Source organism: Panthera tigris, chromosome C2, assembly GCF_018350195.1.
Source record: "Panthera tigris isolate Pti1 chromosome C2, P.tigris_Pti1_mat1.1, whole genome shotgun sequence".
Classification (NCBI taxonomy): Eukaryota; Metazoa; Chordata; class Mammalia; order Carnivora; family Felidae; genus Panthera; species Panthera tigris.
In genome coordinates this window covers 59,811,437-59,832,807 of record NC_056668.1, presented here as the reverse complement: position 1 = coordinate 59,832,807, position 21,371 = coordinate 59,811,437, and the positions used below count along the sequence as shown (strand labels likewise).

The 21,371-nt window shown below is 37.7% G+C and overlaps 1 protein-coding gene across 4 annotated transcripts in view; it reads left to right on the top strand.

The window, feature by feature from the left end:
• The window catches only part of CCDC191 (coiled-coil domain containing 191), an 89,379-nt gene that overhangs the window by 30,585 nt on the left and 37,423 nt on the right, over nt 1-21,371 (top strand). For all 4 annotated transcript variants that reach the window (XM_042957186.1, XM_007098633.3, XM_042957187.1 and 1 more), the window contains 2 exons: nt 3,699-3,889; nt 15,561-15,810. In XM_042957186.1, the coding sequence (XP_042813120.1) occupies nt 3,699-3,889; nt 15,561-15,810 (441 nt within the window). The remainder of the gene's footprint in view (nt 1-3,698; nt 3,890-15,560; nt 15,811-21,371) is intronic.

The following is a 21,371-nucleotide window of genomic DNA, read 5'->3' as shown; positions in this document are numbered from 1 at the left end:
CTCACCACAACTACGTTAAAAAGATGTGCAAGTTAGTGAAAAGAATATATGACCGTAGTTGAAAATCTGTCAGAAACAAAACATGGTACAGAAATAAAGGAACTAAGTAAGAAATGGAGGGAGGTCAGAATAGTTGTCTGATGAGTTAAAACATTAAATTCTGAGGGGCGCCTGTGTAGCTCAGTTGGTTAAGCGTCGGACTTCGGCTCAGGTCATGATCTCACGGTTCATGGGTTCGAGCCCCGCGTTGGGCTCTGTGCTAACAGCTCAGAGCCTGGAGCCTGCTTTGGATTCTGCGTCTCCTTCTGTCTCTCTGCCCCTCCCCTGCTCATGCTCTGTCTGTCTCTCTCTCTCTCTCAAAAATAAATAAACATCAAAAAAAAAAAAAACCATTAAATTCTGAAACCAAATTTATTGAATAATATGTATTAAACAGAATGTATTCCTCTTCCAACACAGTTGTGACTTTCAATAATAGTTCTTGTTTCAAAGAGCAAAAGGATAGAGCACTATTGTAGTGGCACTGAAGAGGAGAAGCAGGCCCGGGAACAGCAGGGACTCAGCTGGGGGGAGAGGTAATAGAGAGAATAAATAGATCATGACTATGGAAGTATGCCACTTCTCATCACTTCTAAATAAAAGCAGAGTGCTAGCATCTTCCAGAGAAGACAGGACTGAGAGTATTTTCCTTTCCCAAATACTTTCCTCCAAGTACATTTATGGGAATCCTATTTGCCCGAATAATGTTTGCCATGAATCAAGAATAACTAAGTGGCTATTTTTGATTCACACTTTTATTTATTTTTTTTTACTTTAATGAGATTGCTCTTTTGAGTAGTCAATCACAAGTGAATTTCGAGAAAGCAGTTGCTGTGAGGGCTCCTGGGTGGCTCAGCTGGGTGAGTTTCCAAATCTTGATTTCTACTCAGGTCATGATCCCAGAGTTGTGGGATCAAGCCCTGCATTGGGTTCTGCTCTGAGTGTGGAGACTGCTTAAGATTCTCTCTCTCCCTCTGCCACTCTCCCCTTCTCATGCTCTCTCTCTCTAAAATAAAATGTATTAAAAAAAAGAAAAGAAAAGAAAGCAGTTGCTGTGAGTCTGTCACTTTGCTGTTACTAACTTTTATGTAGTGAAACTGAATCATAGATCGTTAAAACTGATCATTTTGCTCTTAAAGTCTAATCTTAACTATTTGACAGACATATAATGACAATAGCATTTATTAACACAAATTTTGCCCTTTTAAATTCACATATGTTCCAGCAGTGCTCTTCTACCATAGTAAGGTATATATTGCGTTTTTTCTCTTTCAGTATAAAAGCAGCAAAAAATTTGCCCTTCATTTTTAAAAAGAAGACTTTTTGCCTAATATAGATTGGGTCATCAGGATGCCAGAATATTTCAGTATTAACCTTAGGTATGCCACTAGCTTTTCACTCTGTGAATTTAGTGATTAACCCTTCTCTACTTGAAGTTTAGCTTTGTAAAGTAAATCATAATATCTGCAGTCTCTCCATTTGGTAATGATGGTCTACAAATTAATAAAACAGTGCATGTAATATTGTGCTTACAGCAATGCTTTGAACTTTGTAGACAAGGAATATAGAAATCCAAGAAGGACACTATTAATAGTGTTATTATTGTCCAGGTGGATTATGTTTATACTATTTCATCATTAGAAACATTCCAGGAGTTAAAATTAGAGATAGCTACACACAGAATATTTCATCAGATCGTTCAGGAGGAATATCTTAAATGAATCTGGTATTTTCTTTTGACAATGACACACAAGTTAACAATATATTTTTTTTCCATGGTCTATTTTGTGGGTTAGATAGGCGAATAATGCAAAAAGTATATCCCCTCAACTTGGTAGCTATGTGTCTTTTCTTTTTTATGACTGCAGGCATATCCTGTATTCAGCAAATGTCCCTTCCTCTCTCCCTCTCTTTTCCCTTCTTCCCTCTTTTCCTCCCTCCTTCCCTTCCTTCCATGGCATCTAAGGTAAACGTCTGCACAGTATTCCCTCATTTGACATAATGGAAAGGGAACAAGGGCTTTTTAAAGTTTGCCATGGTTTCTCCTGATAAATAACAATAGGGAAGATTTTGTAGTTTGTCTAAATGGAAATATAACTGAATTCTTGTTATTCCTGGACAAATGGTCTATTTCTAAGAATTGCAACATATGCTTCCTTCCTAATGTTATCAATCTTTCAATTTATATATCCTCTCTCCCTATAATCTCTCAAAAGGAGAGATTATATCTTAACTTTGTTCAGAGTTCCCAAATTTAAACGCAGTGGTGGTTGCTTACTAAATGTTGAAATAGTGAAAGATAAGTATTGTTACACAGATAGAAGCAGTAAGTACAGATGATCCTGGTAGAGCTAACAAGTGCTTGAAGCTGGTCATTAGGCATTCCCTATACTTCCCACAAAGTCACTTTCTATGAAGTTACTTTGTGTTTTATTGCTACCAACACGGATTTTCCATATCCATTCATGGGACCCACTCCCTTCCTTCTGGAGGCTCACAGTCTAGTAGAAACCAGTGAACAGGTGATTATAATACAGTGTAATGAGAGTTTTGATAGAAGAAGCAGAGGTTGCTGAGAACACAGTGGAAGGGCACTGAGATTTGCAGAAAGTAGTTGGTGATAGGAGAACTTCCAGGGAGAAGTGAGTCCTGAAGTATTCAGGTAAAGAGAGGGCAGAAATGGAGGACCAAGAAATTGGTATGAACATAGGAAGGTGTTAAGCAGTGTGGTTGATATAAGGCCAAGAGCTGAAAGTTACGTGATGTGGGAACATTAAGTTTACTGTGAAGGTGGAAGATGAAGGCGACGACTAGATCTCAGAGATTTTCTTAAACCAGAGAGTAAAGTACTTCTCTGGGGATATATTTAGGGTCAGTGGAACTTGTCTTACTTGTTTTCAGATGCATGGAGTGGAAGATCACAAGTGTCCTGAGCATCTAGTCTCTCTAGACCTGCTCACCAAAGCTCTCCCATGGTCATGGTAGCCCAGCTGAAGCTGTTTTAGCTCTCCTGTTTCCAGACACCAGAGACCCCCATTCCATCCTCATGGGATCGTCTATATTCCTTTGTGTAGGATATCAGCAGGTGTTAGTAACAGAAATTAACTAATTGGTTGGTACTTTATTTATTAAGTTTATTTTATTTATTTATTGGGGAGGAGGGCACAGAGAGAGAGGGAGAGAGAAAATCCCAAACAGGCTCTGCACTGCCAGCACAGAGCCCGATGTAGGGCTCGAACCCATGAACTGTGAGATCATGACCTGAGCTGAAATCAAGAGTCAAATGTTTAACCCACTGAGCCACCCAGGCATCTGAATCAGTTGGTATTTTAAGCTCCAAGACAAGTTGGCCATCCTCCTAGAAGCAGGTGTTTCAAGCTTTTCAAACAAGTCCCTTAACTGGGGTCTTAGATATGACTGCTACTCCAGCTTCCCAAAGGACTGGTGCCTGAGAATGAGAATTAAGTACTATAGTTTAAGACATGAGCCTCAGCTGCATGACTTGAATAGTTATACTTGGTTCTCCTTCCATCAAGATGACAGTTGCTAGATTTGTTAGAAAAAGTATGAGGGGGATACCTGAGGTGACAGCTCTCAGTATTAGATATTACAAACACTAGAGCCAATCAGTGGTGATTTTCCACATGTTTCCATTGCAGTGTCAAAAACGGTATTTCTCTGCCTGGCACAAGCTGATCCTTGATCATAGGATCAAGCTGGGAAAAGCTGGGACCCTGTCTGACTGGAAGTTTCAACTGAAAGTCCTGCGGGCCTGGAGAGACTACACAAGATCCCAGAAGTTGGCACGGGAGACTCAAGCCATGGAAAATTACCTTAGGGAAGAAAACAGGTACTATTATCTGTACCATGAAAATCCTTCTGGTGTATTATAGGACATTTTTCCTCCTGAAGAATCCCAAAATAATCTAAAAATTATGTTCACTAGAATCATCTCATCCTTTATAAAATGTGGTAATCACTGTTTTTCTATATTACATCCCAAACTAGAAAATTTTAACTGAGGGGCACCTGGTGGCTCAGTCAGTTAAGCATCTGACTCTTGATCTCAGCCCAGGTCTTAATCTCAGGGTCATAAGTTCGCACTGGGCATGAAGCCTGCTTAAGAAAAAGAAAAAGAAAAAAAAGAACATTTTAACTGAAAAGTATAAGCAAAGATTTCATTAAAATATACTGATGTACATGCTCTCCTTTTGAAGAAAACAAGTACTATGTTTTTTCCTTGCCCTCTGGATGTCGTAGCATTGCACCTTGGACCATTTTACCAATTCAGAAGACAGAGTTTGGTTTATATGCCAGTAATTCTCACTGATGGAAATACCTGTCTCCACGCTGAATGTTAATTAGGAACACAGGGAACATCCATCTGCCAAGGTGATTCCCCCCACTCCTCTGTCTTCTGTCCCACACCTTATTTAGAGGTTTTTGACACCTTTATATCATCTGTCTCTTATGCTTGTGAATGACACAGAATTTGTCTTCAAATAAAACTTCCTTTGTTCCGTCATCTTAAAATTATATACATTTTCTTCTATTCATTTCCAAGTTTAGCTCTGCATCCTTGAACCAAAATCATGGGTATAGAAGGAACCATTTGTTTGTTTGGGGACAGGAGCAGTTTATGTGCTTATGTGTAATCACTTCTCTTACCAGCAACTCTTATTCAGGGTGAAAACTTGAACGAATTGTGTGTGAAACCATTGTTATGTAGAAGGAAATGCTGCCCCCTGGAGTTGTGCAGCTGTGTGACAGCATCAGGCCCTGGGGTGGATACACAGGAGTCTGAAGCCCTTTTATGAGGAAGACAAGATCTAGAAGCAGGACAGGGGCTGAGCAGCATCATAAACCATAAAGTGCATAAATCATCCCCTCTGCCACTGAGAACTTAGCAGAAGTAAGTGTCACACTGACTGAGCAGGCTCCTACAGAGTGCCAGGAAGGGCTTGATCAGGAAGGTGGGTCTTGAGCCGGACTTTGTACCATAAATAGGATATTCCTAGGTGGGGATGGGGAGATGAGGTAATGGCACTTGGTGTTAGCCATTCAGGTTGGCCAGAGATCATCAAGCATGTGGTTTCTCAAGTTCATCAATTTGTGAAAGGCCTTGAATGCCAAGACAAGGAGTTTAGGAATTCTTTGGTAAATAAAGGTGAAGTCTTGATAGTTTTTAAGCAGAGGGATGACTTAGTCAATTTCCCTTTCTTTACAGTATGCTAGGGGGAAAAAAAAAAGGTCAGCTTAGAAAACTCTTTCCCATAATTCATTTCTAAGTTCTTAGGACCTAGCGATTCATATAAGGAATTGGGATGATAGCTTACTGAAAAAGGAATAGCTAGCAAGATATGCTGGGTAAAGGAGAGAAACTGGAGGTGCTGTAAAAGGGAAGTGACATGAATGATGGTATGAAGGGAGTGGAAACTGAGTGTTGAAGTTAAACATGGCTGTGAAATTTACATACCAGAAGAAACTTGTAGAAGAAAAATATGAAGAACTTGAGATTTCATTGCAATTAAACTGCTTAAATATGAAATCACTAAATGGGGATTTCATAATAGCATTATGTGCCAATTTTTTTTTTTAAGATCTTAGAACGTCTCGTATCTGTGAATTATTTTCAGGTGTCTATTTTTAAACATTCAGAATGGGTACTACATTTTTTTTAAGTGCCAGAGTTAGAAAATACTTAACTTGTAATAATTTTTTTACTACAGAACTTTAGAGCAAAAAAATTCAGAGCAGAAAGCCACCTCAAGGATCGTCTGATCCTGCCTGTCATTTTACATATGTTAAAAGTAAGGCCTAGAGAGAGTAAACGACTCTCTCAAGGTCCAAAGGGCAAGAGTAGCTAGTCCAGGACTAGACTCTGGTCTCTTTGCTTCTGATCCAAATGCTCTTTCCTGTACCACACTGCTTCTGTACTAAATGTTATATAACATCTAGGTGGTGGTTCCCCAAGACAGCTGTATTTTTCATTTGTGTGGCAATTTACTTTAGATGGCTGCAGAAGAAAAATAAAGCAGTAATTAACAAATGACAAGACATGCTGGAAACACATTAGTAGTAAGAAGCTACTAGATACAAACCATCCTTTGTGCTGCTTTCCCAAATCCCGGGCTGTCTGCATGTTTTTCTTTGTTCTAGAAAGAAGGATGGGATATTAAAAGTGGGGAAAAGCTCTAAGTTAGCTACTATAAGCAGAAACCAAGAAACATTAGTGGGATTGAGGGTGTGTGGAGAGCTGGGTTCTTTTCTGTGTTCATCAGAGTTTCTCCTAGTATCTCAGTAGACACCAAATACACATTTGCTGAATAATAAGTGAGTCAATGAGGAGTTTATTTGCTTCCTCTTTTGCAATTTAACTTGACAGTGTTTTCAAGTATTTTTTTCCCCAAAGAATGAGCTCAAGGGATATAATGGGTTACTAACCATAGAAACTAAACACTTACCAGATTGGCAAAGCACAGGTGGTTCTGTGGCCCATCCACCTGGACATGGAAATTATTTGCCATGCCCGTTACTCAGATGTCAGCTGTGTCTTCATCCTCCAGCTCTTGCATCCGCACTTGTTTCTGACACCTGAGATTTCCCTCACTGGCCAGTTCCCCCATGCAAGGCCTAGCTTTCCTGGCTTCCTTCCTTCCTTTCATCCTTCCGTCCTTCCGTCCTCCCCTTTTTCCTTTCTTTAATTTTCTTTTGTTCTTTCTCCTATTTTTGTCTGTCTCTTTTCTTTTAAAAGTAGTTATGGTAATGGTGTTATAAAATTTCAATACAATATTATAATATAATCTCAACCTTAACAAATATTCCCAAACCTGAGAATTTACTTGCTTAGGTAATACAATAAAACCCTGGTGCACATGCTTAGTTAGACCCTTTGATGTGGTGGTGTTGGAATTTGAACTGTATTTTTACTTTGCTCAGCATGTTTACTTTTAAAAGCTGACTTCATTTCTTCCATTGCTCCTCTCTCCCTTCCTCTCTTAAATTTATGGTGAGCCCTAGACAAAATTAGGAAGGAGCGGGGTTTTCGACGTCTTCCACCAGCCCTTTTTGAGCCCCTGATTTCTCAGTTCTTCCCTGAGAAGCACCTCTGTTTTCCCCTCATTAACCTCTACGTTACTTGCAGTCCTGCCATCTCTTGTACCAGAGTTCTGGGCCTTTCCTGAAATATGCTTTTATCTCTTCCCTTTGTCCCTCAAGCCCCTCATGCTCTTTTACTGTAATCCTCAGTTGATGTTATCCCTCTCAGGAAACTGTGTATACTTTAACAGGCATGGTCTGGAAACAGTGCCCACTATGTAAGTGTTGGGGATTTGAGGGTACTGTGTGGCAGGCCAGTGGGAAAACTGGCCCTTTGACATCCCTCAAACTATGGTGTTCATTTGTTCACTTGTTCTTTCATTCTGTTTGATAGAATTTATTCTTTCAGCCAACCAGCTTTATTGACATTTACTGGGTACTAGGCTCTCTCCTAAGTACAGGGAGGAGGGACTTGAAAAAAAGTGTTAAACACTTGCCTTCTAGGAGTTTTCCATTTAAGTGAAGTTAAACATGGCACCCAACTACTAAAAATAATTGCAACAGAAGGCAGCATAAGATAAATACTCAAGAGTGACATGGACTTGGCTATCGTGCGTTATAATCCCCTGAGGAGCTTTTTAAAAATAGGAATTCATGGGCCCCACCTTCTGAGAGACAGAATGTGGCTAAGTAGAAGAGGGCGTTTTTCAGTTTGGGGAAAAACTGGTAAATCAGCACATAGCTGGGGTGAGCCCACATGCTAGCCTAGAAGAGGGGAGGCTGGGTTGAAAATAGACTGTCAGGTCCCCATTTTCCCACACCTCATTTGAGCTTTCTTTTGGGCAGTCACTTACAGCGCCCCTCTGTGAATCATGTTTGATGCCCTTCCCTCCATGCTCACCTGGTATGAAGGCAAGAGGCCAGAAATTGCATGGCTTCTGAAGCTGGTCAGGCTCCTCATATGTCTGTCATAGAGGCAGGGGGCCCAGATTTGCACTGCCTGGCTCACTTTAAAACCCTTTCAGACAGAATTGTGTTATCTTCTTTTTCCCTGGGGGCTACCTGGTGCATTATTGAATGCATTAGCTCCTTCATTCCTGCTCCTATTCATCCCAAATGCGACTGCTTGCACCGCTGCTGTTTTCATGCGTCAGATTTCAGGACTCAGATCACTAGTGTGTGCTTATTTATTTATCATTTTTCATATCCTTTTAAAAAATTCAAGACACTTTTTAGATATCTAGTAGTTTTGCCCTGAGACACTGTTATCTTCCATGAGAATTTGTTCTCTATGTTTAGGGTGTGTGTGTGTGTGTGTGTGTGTGTGTGTGTGTGTGAATTAGATCTTTTTAAAAAAACTCCTGTAGAACAAGCAATGTAAAGCCTTTTTTTTTTTTTTTTAGGGTGATACCATTTTTAGGAGGAATCTGAGGCTTAGAAGCTTCCAGGTACTTATCTAGTCACCCCTATCTATTCAGTTAGTCAGTGTTCTCCTGATTTATAGGTTCTAGTTCATGCACTGATCACTAAGTATCAATTCAGGTGTTGTTATAAACAGCATGGTTCAGGGGCACCTAGGTGGCTCAGTTGGTTAAACATCGACTTCAGCTCAGGTCATGATCTTAACAGTTTGTGAGTCTGAGCTTTGTGTTGGGCTCTGTGCTGACAGCTCAAAGCCTGGAGCCTGCTTCAGGTTCTCCCTCGCTCTCTGCCCCTCCCCTGCTCATGCTCTGTCTCTCTCTCTCAAAAATAAATAAAAATGTTAAAAAATTAAAAAAAATAAGAAACAGCATGGTTCATATTTAAACTCTTATTTAAACCCTAATAGTTTATTTTCTTTTTTTAACTTAAATTTTATTTTATTTTTACAATTTATTTATTTAAATTCAAGTTAGTTAACATACAGTGTAGTATTGGTTTCAGGAGTAGAACCCAGTGATTCATTACGTATATATAATACCCAGCGCTCATCCCAACAAGTGCCCTCCTTAATGCCCATCACCCATTTGGCCCATCCCCTCACCCACCTCCCCTCCAGCAACCCTCAGTTTGTTCTCTGTATTTCAGAGTCTCTTATGGTTTTCCTCCCTCTCTGTTTTGTGTCTTATTTTTCTCTTATTTTTTTTATTATTAATTTATTTTTTTGTATTTTTCATTTACATCCAAGTTAGCATATAGTGCAATAATGATTTCAGGAGTAGAATCCAGTGATTCATCCCCTACATATAACACCTAGTGCTCACCCCAACATATGTCCTCCTTAATGCTCCTCACCTGTTTAGCCCATCCTCCCACCCCAAATCCCTCCAACAACCCTCAGTTTGTTCTCTGTATTTAAGAGACTCTTATCTTTTGTTCTCATCCCTGTTTTTATATTATTTTTGCTTCCCTTCTCTTATGTTCATCTGTTTTGTATCTTAAATTCCACATATGAGTGAAGTCATGTGATATGTCTTTTTCTGACTAGTTTCACTTACCATAATACCTTGTAGTTCCATCCACGTAGTTGCAAATGGCAAGATTTCATTCTTTTCGATTGCTGAGTAATATTCCATCTTGTGTGTGTACGTGTGTGTGTGTATACACACACACACACACCATATCTTCTTTATCCATTTATCCATTGATGGACATTTGGGCTCTTTCCATACTTTGGCTGTTGTCGATAGCACTGCTGTAAACATTGGGGTGCATGTCCCCTTCAAAACAGCATACCTGTATCCTTTAGATAAATACCTAGTAGTGCAATTGCTGGGTCGTAGGGTAGTTCTATTTTTAACTTTTTGAGGAAACTCCATACTGTTTTCCAGAGTGGCTGCACCAGTTCGCATTCCTACCTGCAGTGCAAAAGGTTTCCTCTTTCTCCTCATCCTTGCCAACATTTGTTGTTGCCTGAGTTGTTAATGTTAGCCATTCTGACAGGTGTGGAGTGGTATCTCATTGTGGTTTTGATTTGTATTTCCCTGATGTTGAGTGATATTGAACATCTTTTCATGGGTCTATTAGGCATCTGGATGTGTTCTTTGGAAGTGTCTATTCATGTCTTTTGCCCATTTCTTCACTTTTTTGTTTTGTTTTGTTTTGTTTTTTGGGTGCTGAGTTTGGTAAGTTCTTTATAGATTTTAAATACTAACCCCTTATCTGATATTAGAAGATACTGCAAATATCTTCTCCCTTTCTGTTGGTTGCCTTTTAGTTTTGCTAGTTGTTTCCTTCGCTGTGCAGAAGCTTTTTATCTTGATGTGGTCCCAATAGTTCATTTTTGCATTTGTTTCTCTTGCCTCTGGAGATATATTGAGTAAGAAGTTGTTCTGGCTGAGGTCAAAGAGGTTTTTGCCTGCTTTCTCCTCTAGGATTTTGATGGCTTTCTGTCTTACATGTAGGTCTTACATCCATTTTGAGTTTATTTCTTTGTCTGGTGTAAGAAAGTGGTCTAGGTTCATTCTTCTACATTCTTCTACATGGCACTGTCCAGTTTTCCCAACACCTTCAGTTTGCTGAAGAGACTGTCTTGGTTAGCCCATTCATTCTTTAGTAGGATGGTCTTTAGTCTCCAATAATTTGTTGTCTTTCCAAATTTTTTTCTTGTGGTTGATTACAAGTTTCATAGCGTTGTGGTCTGAAAATATGCATGGTATGATCTCGATCTTTTTGTACTTGTTGAGGGCTGATTTGTGTCCCAGTATGTGATCTACTCTGGAGAATGTTCCATGTGCACTGGAGAAGAATGTATATTCCACTGCTTTAGGATGAAATGTTCTGAATATATCTGTTAAATCCATCTGATCCAGTGTGTCATTCAAAGCCGTTGTTTCTTTGTTGATTTTCTGCTTAGATGATATGTCCATTGCTGTAAGTGGGGTGTTGAAGTCCCCTACTATTATGGTATTATTATCAATGAGTTTCTTTATGTTCATGATTAATTGATTTATATATTTGTGTGTTTCCACATTGAGGGCATAAATGTTTATAATTGTTAGATCTTGGTGGACGTACCCCTTAATTATGATATAATGCCCTTCTTCATCTCTTGTTACAGTCTTTATTTTAAAATCTAGATTGTCTGATATAGGTATGGCTACTCCAGCTTTCTTTTGGTGACCGTTAGCATGATAGATGGTTCTCCATCCCCTTACTTTCAATCTGAAGGTGTCTTTATGTCTAAAATTGGTTTCTTATAAATATCATATAGATGGATCTTATTTTCTTCTCCATTATGATACCCTATGTCTTTTGATTGGAGCATTTATTCCATTAACATTTAGAGTGAGTACTGAAAGATAGGAATTTATTGCTATTGTGTTGTCTGTAGAGTTGGAGTTTCTGGTGGTATTCTCTGGTCCTTTCTAGTCTTTGATGCTTTGGGTCTTTTTTTGTTTTTGTCATTTTTTCTCCCCTCAGAGAGTCCCCCTTAAAATTTCTTGCAGGGCTGTTTTAGTGGTCATGAACTCCTTTAGTTTTTGTTGTCTGGGAAACTCTTTATCTCTCCTTCTATTTTGAATGACAGCCTTGCCAGATAAAAAATTCTTGGCCGCATATTTTTCTGATTCAGCACATTGAATATATCCTGCCACTCCTTTCTGGCCTGCCAATTCTATGGATAGGTCTGCTGCGAACCTGATCTGTCTTCCTTTATAGGTTAAGACTTTTTTCCCTTGCTGCTTTCATGATTCTTTCCTTGCCTGAGTATTTTGTGAATTTGACTATGATATGCCTTGATTGTCAGTTTTGTTGAATCTAATGGGAGTTCTCTGTGTTTCTTGGATTTTGATGTCTGTGTCTTTCCACAAATGAGGAAAGGTTTCCACTATAATTTGCTCACATAAAAACCTTCTACCCCTTTTTCTGTCTCTTCATCTCCTTGGACTCCTATGATTCAGATGTTATTCCTTTGTAATAAGTCACTGAGTTCTCTAATTCTTATAATGTGCTCCTTTGTATTAGTTTCCCTCTTTTTTACTGCTTCATTATTCTCTACAAGTTTATCTTCTATATCCCCCCCATTCTCTTGAAAAAGAAGAAAGGCTAAAATGGATTTAATATCAATCATAGTGACATGAAGCTTCCATAAAATCTCCAAAATACAGGGTTCAGGGAACTTCCGGGCAGGTGAACACATCCACATTGACACCCCAAATACACGGGGACAGAAGCTCTTGTGCTTAGGACCCTCCCAGACCTCACCCTATATATCTCTTCATCTGGCTGTTCATTGGTATCCTTCATCTTATATCCTTTAATTAACTGGTAAACATAAATGTTTCTCCAAGTTCTGTGAGCTACTCTAGCAAATTAATCAAACCCAAGGAAGGGGTGGTTGGAACTTACAGTCTATAGCCAATTGATCAGAAACACAGGTGATAGATAACCTGGTCTTGTGACTGGCATCTGAAGGTGGTAGGAGGAATGGGGGAAGATACTTATGGGACCGAGCCCTTAAACTGTGAGATCTGACACTGTCTTCAGGTAGAGGTGTCAGAATTGAGTTGAGTTCTTGGATACCCTGCTGGGTGTACAAGAATTGCTTGTTGGTGTGGGTAAAAACCTCCACACATTTGGTGACTAGAGTGCCAGAAGTGAGGTATTCTCTGAAAACGTAAAAAAGACACACAGGTGACAAACAGTGGGGAAAAACTGGATTTTTCCCTACATGGGAAGGAAAATGGAGTTTTTCCATTATATATGGTCTTTAGCCTTTCTGTGCATGCAGTTATGTAAGTATGATGCTCAATTTATACACTCGTGCCAGAAATTCCCATATTTCATCTTGGAAGCATATTGGGACAGGATGTTTTCCAAAGGTAACTCTGTCCTTCATTTTATGATTAATTGGGAACTGTGTCTGAAACCATTTCTTTTGGTTAGCATACCTAAGTATTGCATTGGATTGAGGTTTTAAGACATAAGTGATTTTTCAGTTTCAGAAATATTTATGTTTTTAGTGTTAATTTTTTAAAAAGTATAGAAATTAGCTTATTTGGACTATTGTCACTCTGCTGAGGTGAACTGCAGAGGAACGGGAGTAAAACCATCCTTGTCTCTGGATCCCTGCCTTCTTCATGTCTACTCTTCCATCACAACCCTCAAATGTAGATATTTTAAACACACTTTGAAATCCCCTACATAGTCATTATAGAGTGGCCTCTAAGCACTATGGTGAACATGAAATTTTTACCCATTTTCTTACTGTTTAGTCTTTTTGTTATACTTGCAGAAATATTTTTCTCTTTCCCTTTTTATAGTGTCCAAATAACTTCTTCCGTGACAGTCAGAATCCTAGATCACTTTTTGCTGTTTATGCTGTAAAGACAGGAAATTAACACATCAGATAAATTTCACACTCCCCCCCCTTCCTGAGCAGATTGATGTAAATTGAATTTCACATTAATCAGACAGAGCAATATACATCTTCTATCCAGTGGAAATTTATGATTTTCACTTACTTAAGAAAAGTGCTATAGGCTTTCTATTTCTTTCACTATTTAAACATTGGTATTTTGGGAGCTTTTTCTTACCTGCATTGCTACCTGATTTATTATCCCTATTTCCTCTAAAATTTTTATTTCAAGGTTATTCTGTCTCATACTAGATAATTTATTTCCATCAAATTAAACTCCATGTATAAATGTTTATATTACCACCTACATTGTACTTTTATCACAAAGACATCAGTCTGTTAATCAAATATTGAGTACCTACATTAATACAGTAGAAGGAAGCAATTAAATACAATGAAATCCACTGTTGGCAGAGTTGTTGTTAGTGTTTATCCTGAATTTCATTATTTCAGTGGACTCTACTCTCACCAATTGGTTGTTTCATCCAATGCCTCTGACATAGGTTAAATTCTATAATACTAGAATAGTCTTTTTCAAACTAAGGGTTTTAACCCATTAATGGGACCTGAAATCAGACTCAAGATGAGCTATTTTTTAAAGAAATGGAATGCATCAGAAATGTCAGAATGCACCTCTGGTAGTAAGGGTAAATATTGTTTGGTGAAACTTTTGTTTCATTTAGATATGTTTTTGTTTCAAACATACACATATACCTATAAACTTGTATGTTGAGCCACGGTGTGACATTTTTCTTACTGTAGGTGCCAGTCAAAAAAGATTTAAAAGTCACTTAAACATTTAAGAACTCTAGAAATGTTCTCCTGACTCAGTGACTTAAGAACTTTATGATTTTTTTTTATGTAACCCCAAAGAGTCTTTGAGGAGTGTTAAGCATTATGGATATTCAACAGAAATGGGTATACAAATTGTATTCTAGAGAGCATATTCGAGTCACTTTTACAAGATAAAATCAAGTAGGTGTCTAGATAATAGATTTTAAACCTCAGAACTGACCCCTGATGCAATATAATAAGTTCCAAACTCTATAGCTTACTTATTCAGGGACAATAATTATCCACTTCTAGTGCTCAGAGACCTCCATGCTTGAATTCTCAAATGGCTGTCAGAAAAATGTCTCTTAATGGAGATCCCCTTTGGGAAGGGAGTGTAGCAACAAGCATTACCCAACTCCACTCAGTGATGTCTCCTAATGTCATGAAGTATCTGGGAATCAAAAAAAGGTCTTCCTTACAAAGAGAATTAACCAGACTCATTACTAGACTCTGAATGAGTTCCATGTGGGCAAGTGCCTTATCTCTGACACGTCTTTCACACTTGTCTAGTGTTTAGCAAGGCAGTGTTTTATTCATTCAGTTTAAGCATTTGGTAAATGAATCCTTCTCTTTAGAGATCCTGTGTCTGATCAAGTTCTTTCCTAAGATCCACCCTCCTGGTTTCATACTGACTTTTGTAAGTTTTATACTTAATTTGTTATTGACAGTTCACTTGTTAAATCTTGTTCCATTCCCTTTCTCCCAAACCTGTCTTCATTTGCAAGCATGGCTGAAATCTCCCTCATGCATTCATCTTTTTAAAAGTAGTTATTTAGGGGCTCCTGGGCGGCCCAGTCAGTTAAGCGTTCAACTCTTGATTTCGGTTGAGGTCATGATCTAACGGTTCATGAGTTCAAGCACCGAATCAGGCTCACGCTCACAGCACAGAGCCTGCTTGGGATCCTCTCTCTCTCCCTCTCTCTCTCTGCCCCTCTCCCGCTCACTTGCACGTGTGGTCTCTCTGTCTCTCTCAAAATAAGTAAACTTAAAAAAAATAAATGTAGTTCTTTATATGCCTGTTCTCTTTGCTCCCTTTTACTATTTTATGGTAATTTAGAAAATGTAGTATGTCTTTGTGACATGATAGAATTCCTTCTTCTGAGGTAATGTCTTAAGGTACTAATGCCCTCTACTAGCAGACCTTTTGCACCAGGGAATTTGATAAAGTGATTCCATTTTAGCTTAAATAAAAGGATAAACTGGAGGTAAGATGGAGTATTTCTGGGACTCCTTTAGACTTGTCTCATTTATATTATCAACTAACAAGCGATAAATGGCTTCTTCTTTTTAACGGAAGAACTTTGTTGCTTAGAAAACAACAACTGGCCACTGAATATAACCGGAAACAAGTTCTCCGACACCACTTTACAGAATGGCAGCATTGGCATCGTGCAGAGATCCTAAAGAGAGAGCTGGCGCAAACTAAGAAGGAAACCAGGAAGAGAATGAATGAGCTGCTGATGGCAGCATCACTAGGGAAACTCAGTGCAAATGGGTCACCTGGCATCAGTCTACTTGAGGAAGCAGCAGCCATGGTGGATGCACCTGTAAGAAATGGAGAGGTACAATGTTTTTCCTTTGCTTGGCCTTCTACTTATTAAACACTGGCATCTGAGCTCTGCACCTGTATAGCCTAGGATATATTAGCCACTGTCAGATTGCCTTGACTGGGCTATCTAAAAGATGAAAGCTGTTTATAGTACACAAAGGTTACCTTTCAGTCAGTGTTTATTTTCTTGAGCTGAATCTTGTTTTTATATATCACATATAAACTTTGGTATAGTTGAGACTCGGTAGGGACATAATATAGAGAGGGAATTTACAATAAATGAAAGACTCTTTCACAAATAGATAAAGATTGTTTATACCTTTTGAATTCCTCTTACTTGATCATCAGACATTTCCTTTCTAACTGAGCTTACAACATATATATATATATATATATATATATATATATATATATATGGAATTTTAAAGTTTTTGTCTAATAAGAAAATCATATGTTAATTATTGTAATTTGATAGGAGAAAATGAGAGAGGAAAAAGAAAAGTAGCCTATAATTCCATCATCTGGAGATAACCACCAGTAACATGTTGAAATACAGCCATATAGTCTTTTCTCTATTCATGCATATGTAAATTTTTCTCTTTAATATTTATATAACTTAACGTTTCTTCAAGTGACTGAAGATATCTAGTTTTTCATAATACAGAGAAAGTAAGGCCATTTTTTTCCTTCTTAATGACTATATAACTATGCTGTTTTTCTAAAAAAATAATTCATAATTTTATAATATAACATGTGAATTTTCTATGCCACTAAATATACTTCTGCAACAGTAGTTCTCAACTGAGACTAAACCACAGATGAGACCTGTTAAATCAGAATTTCTGGTTGTTGGGCACCTGTATTTTTTTTAAGTTTCACAAATGACCCTGATGAATACCCCTTGGTGAAGCACTACCATTCTGTACCATCATTTTGTAATGGCTGTGGATACTCTATCGTGAACCCTAAGCTAGGATATGTTTACCTTTTTCTCTATTGCCGGACATTTAAGTTGTTTCCAGTTTGCCGCTATTGCGAACAGTGCTTCAGTGCTTCAGTGAACATCATTGTAACCTTTGCACGCATCCATTTTTACTTAAATGCTTTGTACTTAGGATAAATACCTAAAAATAGAATGCCCATTTAAAGACTTACCAAATTGCCCTTCCACAAAGGTTTTGCCAAAGAAATGCCTATTTTCCTGTCTAATAACACATTTTTCATTTTTGCTAAGTTGATAGGTAAAATATTTTTATCTTATTATTGCTTCAACATTTGCATTTTTTTATTAGTGAGGTTAAATATTTTCTTAATGAGCTTTCTTTTTTTATTTTATTTACATCCATATTAGTTAGCATATAGTGCAACAATGATTTCAGGAGTAGATTCCTTAATGCCCCTTACCCATTTAGCCCATCCCCCCTCCCACAACCCCTCCAGTAACCCTCTGTTTGTTCTCCATATTTAAGAGTCTCTTATGTTTTGTCCTCCTCCCTGTTTTTATATTATTTTTGCTTCCCTTCCCTTGTGTTCATCTGTCCTGTGTCTTACAGTCCTCATATAAGTGAAGTTATATTATATTTGTCTTTCTCTGACTAATTTCACTTAGCATAATACCCTCTAGTTCCATCATGTAGTTGTGAATGGCAAGATTTCATTCTTTTTGACTGTCGAGTAATACTCCATTGTGTATATATACCACATCTTCTTCATCCATTCATCCATCGATGGATATTTGGGCTCTTTCCATACTTTGGCTAATGTTGATAGTGCTGCTATAAACATGGGGGTGCATGTGCCCCTTCAAAACAGCATACCTGTATCCCTTAGATAAATACCTAATAGTGCAATTGCTGGGTCATAGGGTAGTTCTATTTTTAATTTTTTGAGGAACCTCCATACTGTTTTCCAGAGTGGCTGCACCAGTTTGCATTCCCACGAGCAGTGCAAAAGAGCTCTTTTTCCGCATCCTCACTGACATCTGTTGTTGCCTGAGTTGTTTGGACAGGTGTGAAGTGGTATCTCATTGTGGTTTTGATTTGTATTTCCCTGATGATGAGTGATGTTGAGCATTTTTTCCTGTGTCGGTTGGCCATCTGGATGTCTTCTCTGGAGAAGTGTCTATTCATGTCTTTTGCCCATTTATTCACTGGATTATTTGTTTTTTGGGTGTTGAGTTTGAGAAGTTCTTTATAGATTTTGGATACTAACCCTTTATCTGATAGGTCATTTGCAAATATCTTCTCCCTTTCCATCAGTTGCCTTTTAGTTTTGCTGATTGTTTCCTTCGCTGTGCAGAAGGTTTTTATTTTGATGAGGTCCCAGTAGTTCATTTTTGCTTTTGTTTCCCTTGCCTCTGGAGACGTGTTGAGTAAGAAGTTGCTGCAGCCAAAGTCAAAGAGGTTTTTGCCTGCTTTCTCCTCGAGGATTTTGATGACTTCCTGTCTTACATTGAGGTCTTTCATCCATTTTGAGTTTATTTTTGTGTATGGTGTTAGAAAGTGGTCCAGGTTCATTCTTCTGCCTGTCGCTGTCCAGTTTTCCCAGCACCACTTGCTGAAGAGACTGTCTTTATTCCATTGGATATTCTTTCCTGCTTTGTCAGAGATTAGTTGGCCATACGTTTGTGGGCCCATTTCTGGGTTCTCTCTATTCTGTTCCATTGATCTGAGTGTCTGTTTTTGTGTCAGTATCATACTGTCTTGATGATTACATCTTTGTAATACAGCTTGAAGTTTGGGATTGTGATGCTTCCTGATTAGGTTTTCTTTTTCAAGATTGCTTTGGCTATTCGGGGTCTTTTCTGGTTCCATACAAATTTTGGGATTGTTTGTTCTAGCTCTGTGGAGAATGCTGGTGTTATTTTGATAGGGATTGCATTGAATATGTAGATTGCTTTGGTTAGTAGACATTTTAACAATATTTGTTCTTCCTATGTAGGAACATAGAATGTTTTTCCATTTTTTGTGTCTTCTTCAGTTTCTTTCATAACCTTTCTATATTTTTAAGTGTATCAATTTTTCACCTCTTTGGTTAGGTTTATTCCTAGGTATTTTATGGTTTTTGGTGCAATTGGAAATGGGATCAATTCCTTGATTACTCTTTCTGTTGCTTCATTATTGGTGAATAGGAATGCAACCGTTTTCTGGGCACTGATTTTATATCCTGCAACTTTGCTGAATTCATGGATCAGTTCTAGCAGTTTTTTTGATGGAATCTTTTGGGTTTTCCATATAGAGTATCATGTCATCTGCGAAGAGTGAAAGTTTGACCTCCTCCTGGCTGATTTGGATGCCTTTTATTTCTTTATGTTGTCTGATTGCTGAGGCTAAGACTTCCAATACTATGTTGAATAACAGTGGTGAGAGTGGACATCCCTGTCTTGTTCCTGACCTTAGAGCTGAAACCTAAAAACTGAGAGCTTTCCCCCATTGAGGATGATATTAGCGTTGGGTTGTTCATATATGGCTTTTATGATCTCGAGGTATGCTCCTTCTATCCCTACTTTCTTGAGGTTTTTTATTAAGAAAGGATGCTGTATTTTGTCAAATGTTTTCTCTGCATCTATTGAGAGGATCATATGGTTCTTGTCCCTTTTTTATTGATGTGATGAATCACGTTAATTGTTTTTGCGGATATTGAACCAGCCCTGCATCCCAGGTATAAATCCCGCTTGGTCATGGTGAATAATTTTCTTAATGTATTGTTGGATCTGGTTGGCTAATATCTTGTTGAGGATTTTTGCATCCATGTTCATCAGGGAAACTGGTCCATAGTTCTCCTTTTTAGTGTGGTCTCTGTCTGGTTTGGAATCAAGGTAATGCTGGCTTCATAGAAAGGGTTTGGAAGTTTTCCTTCCATTTCTATTTTTTGGAACAGCTTCAAAAGAATAGGTATTAACTCTTCCTTAAATGTTTGGTAGAATTCCCCTGGAAAGCCATCGGGCCCTGGACTCTTGTTTTTTGGGGTTAAATATTTTTTGTAATGACTATATATATATATATATATATATATATATATATGTATATATATATATATGTATATATATATGTATATATATATATATGAAAATGGATATAGATATTTAGTGACTTGTCTCTTCATGTCGTTATACTTTTTTTTTCTTGATTATATATATTTTTCTTATTTGTAGAGCTCTTTATATTAGACTATTGATGCTTTTATTATGACGTATTTTGCAAAATTGTTTCATTTTTTTTGTCCTTTGGGTAAGTTTTGGTGTTTGGTACTATACAGAGTTAAGTTTTTATAGATTTTTTTCTTTCATAATTATACTTGTCATATTTGAAAAGCCCTTTGGGGAAGGTCCCCTACCACCTCACCTTCACCCCAAACCCCTCCAATCTTTCACATAACACTGTTGAGCACTTAACTCAGACATGTAAAATAAACTGGGCACTAAAGAGGCCCCAGTCTTGCTTTTTACCCTGATTTCTGCCAGTAAGTAGGCTGGTTTTAATTTAAACCTAGTCTCTTAGCAAAGGGCTATCATGAGGATGCTTATTGGGACTTATGTAACATTTTGGTACCTTCCCCTAGGCAATTTATCAACCTTTATGTCAGCTAGATAATTTTACTTCCATTGAGACCCAGGAGAGTCCTCTATCTTAAGAAATAGCTGTGTGGAACCTTTTACTTTACAAAGTTACACTGTTGTTATCTTTAAATTTAGAAAAGACAACAAAGTATTTTTTATTTTCATAAAACAGAAAAGTTACTATGTCTAATTTTCTTACTATATGTAAGATATAAAAAGAAATAAAAGCCTTTAAATCTCTGAAATCAACTCTGAAAAAGATATTCTTAAAAGAATATTATAAAAAATAAAGCAAGTGGAAATAAAAGGATATAATATTCTGTAGGTTATTAGATAAACCCTAACTTTTTCCACAGTGTAGAATATAACACAAATAAAATATAAAATCTTTAGTAAGATGCTCACTAATAACACAATTAAAGTGACTAATGTACCACAGATGCATACATTATACCTTGAAATTTTTCAAAATTATCAGCTTATAGATGATTTTCGCTAATTACACCAGCCTGTTCAGTCCTGTTTCACCAAATACAGCAAGTACCGTTAAACTTTCTTTCATTCTTTTATTTTTACCTTGAAAAGTTACTGCGATCCAAATGAAATTTTGCTGTACCCAAGGCTTTTACAGTCTTGCTGGGTTAATAATGCACCATTATCACAAAGTTTAAAAGGGCCTAAAACGTATACCCTGCTTGATGCTAAATTACTTAAGCAGATGTTCTCACAAATAAATATCCATTGACATTTCTGAAGTAGAAGGTTATTTTTTAGTCTTTAACATGTCAGAGTTTCCATATACCATATTTTTCACTTTAGCTGAGTCTATAGGAAATATTTCCATCATCGTGAAAAATATTTAGTATGGTACCCTCTAGCTAAAAGCTTCTAAGATATAAGATAGTTCATAGTATTTTTCTCCCTGTATCATCGCAGATGGCAGAATCAAAAACTGGTCAGACCTTAGGACACAGAACCTAGAAGAGACATTTTAACTATGTGTTATTTTGGTCAGG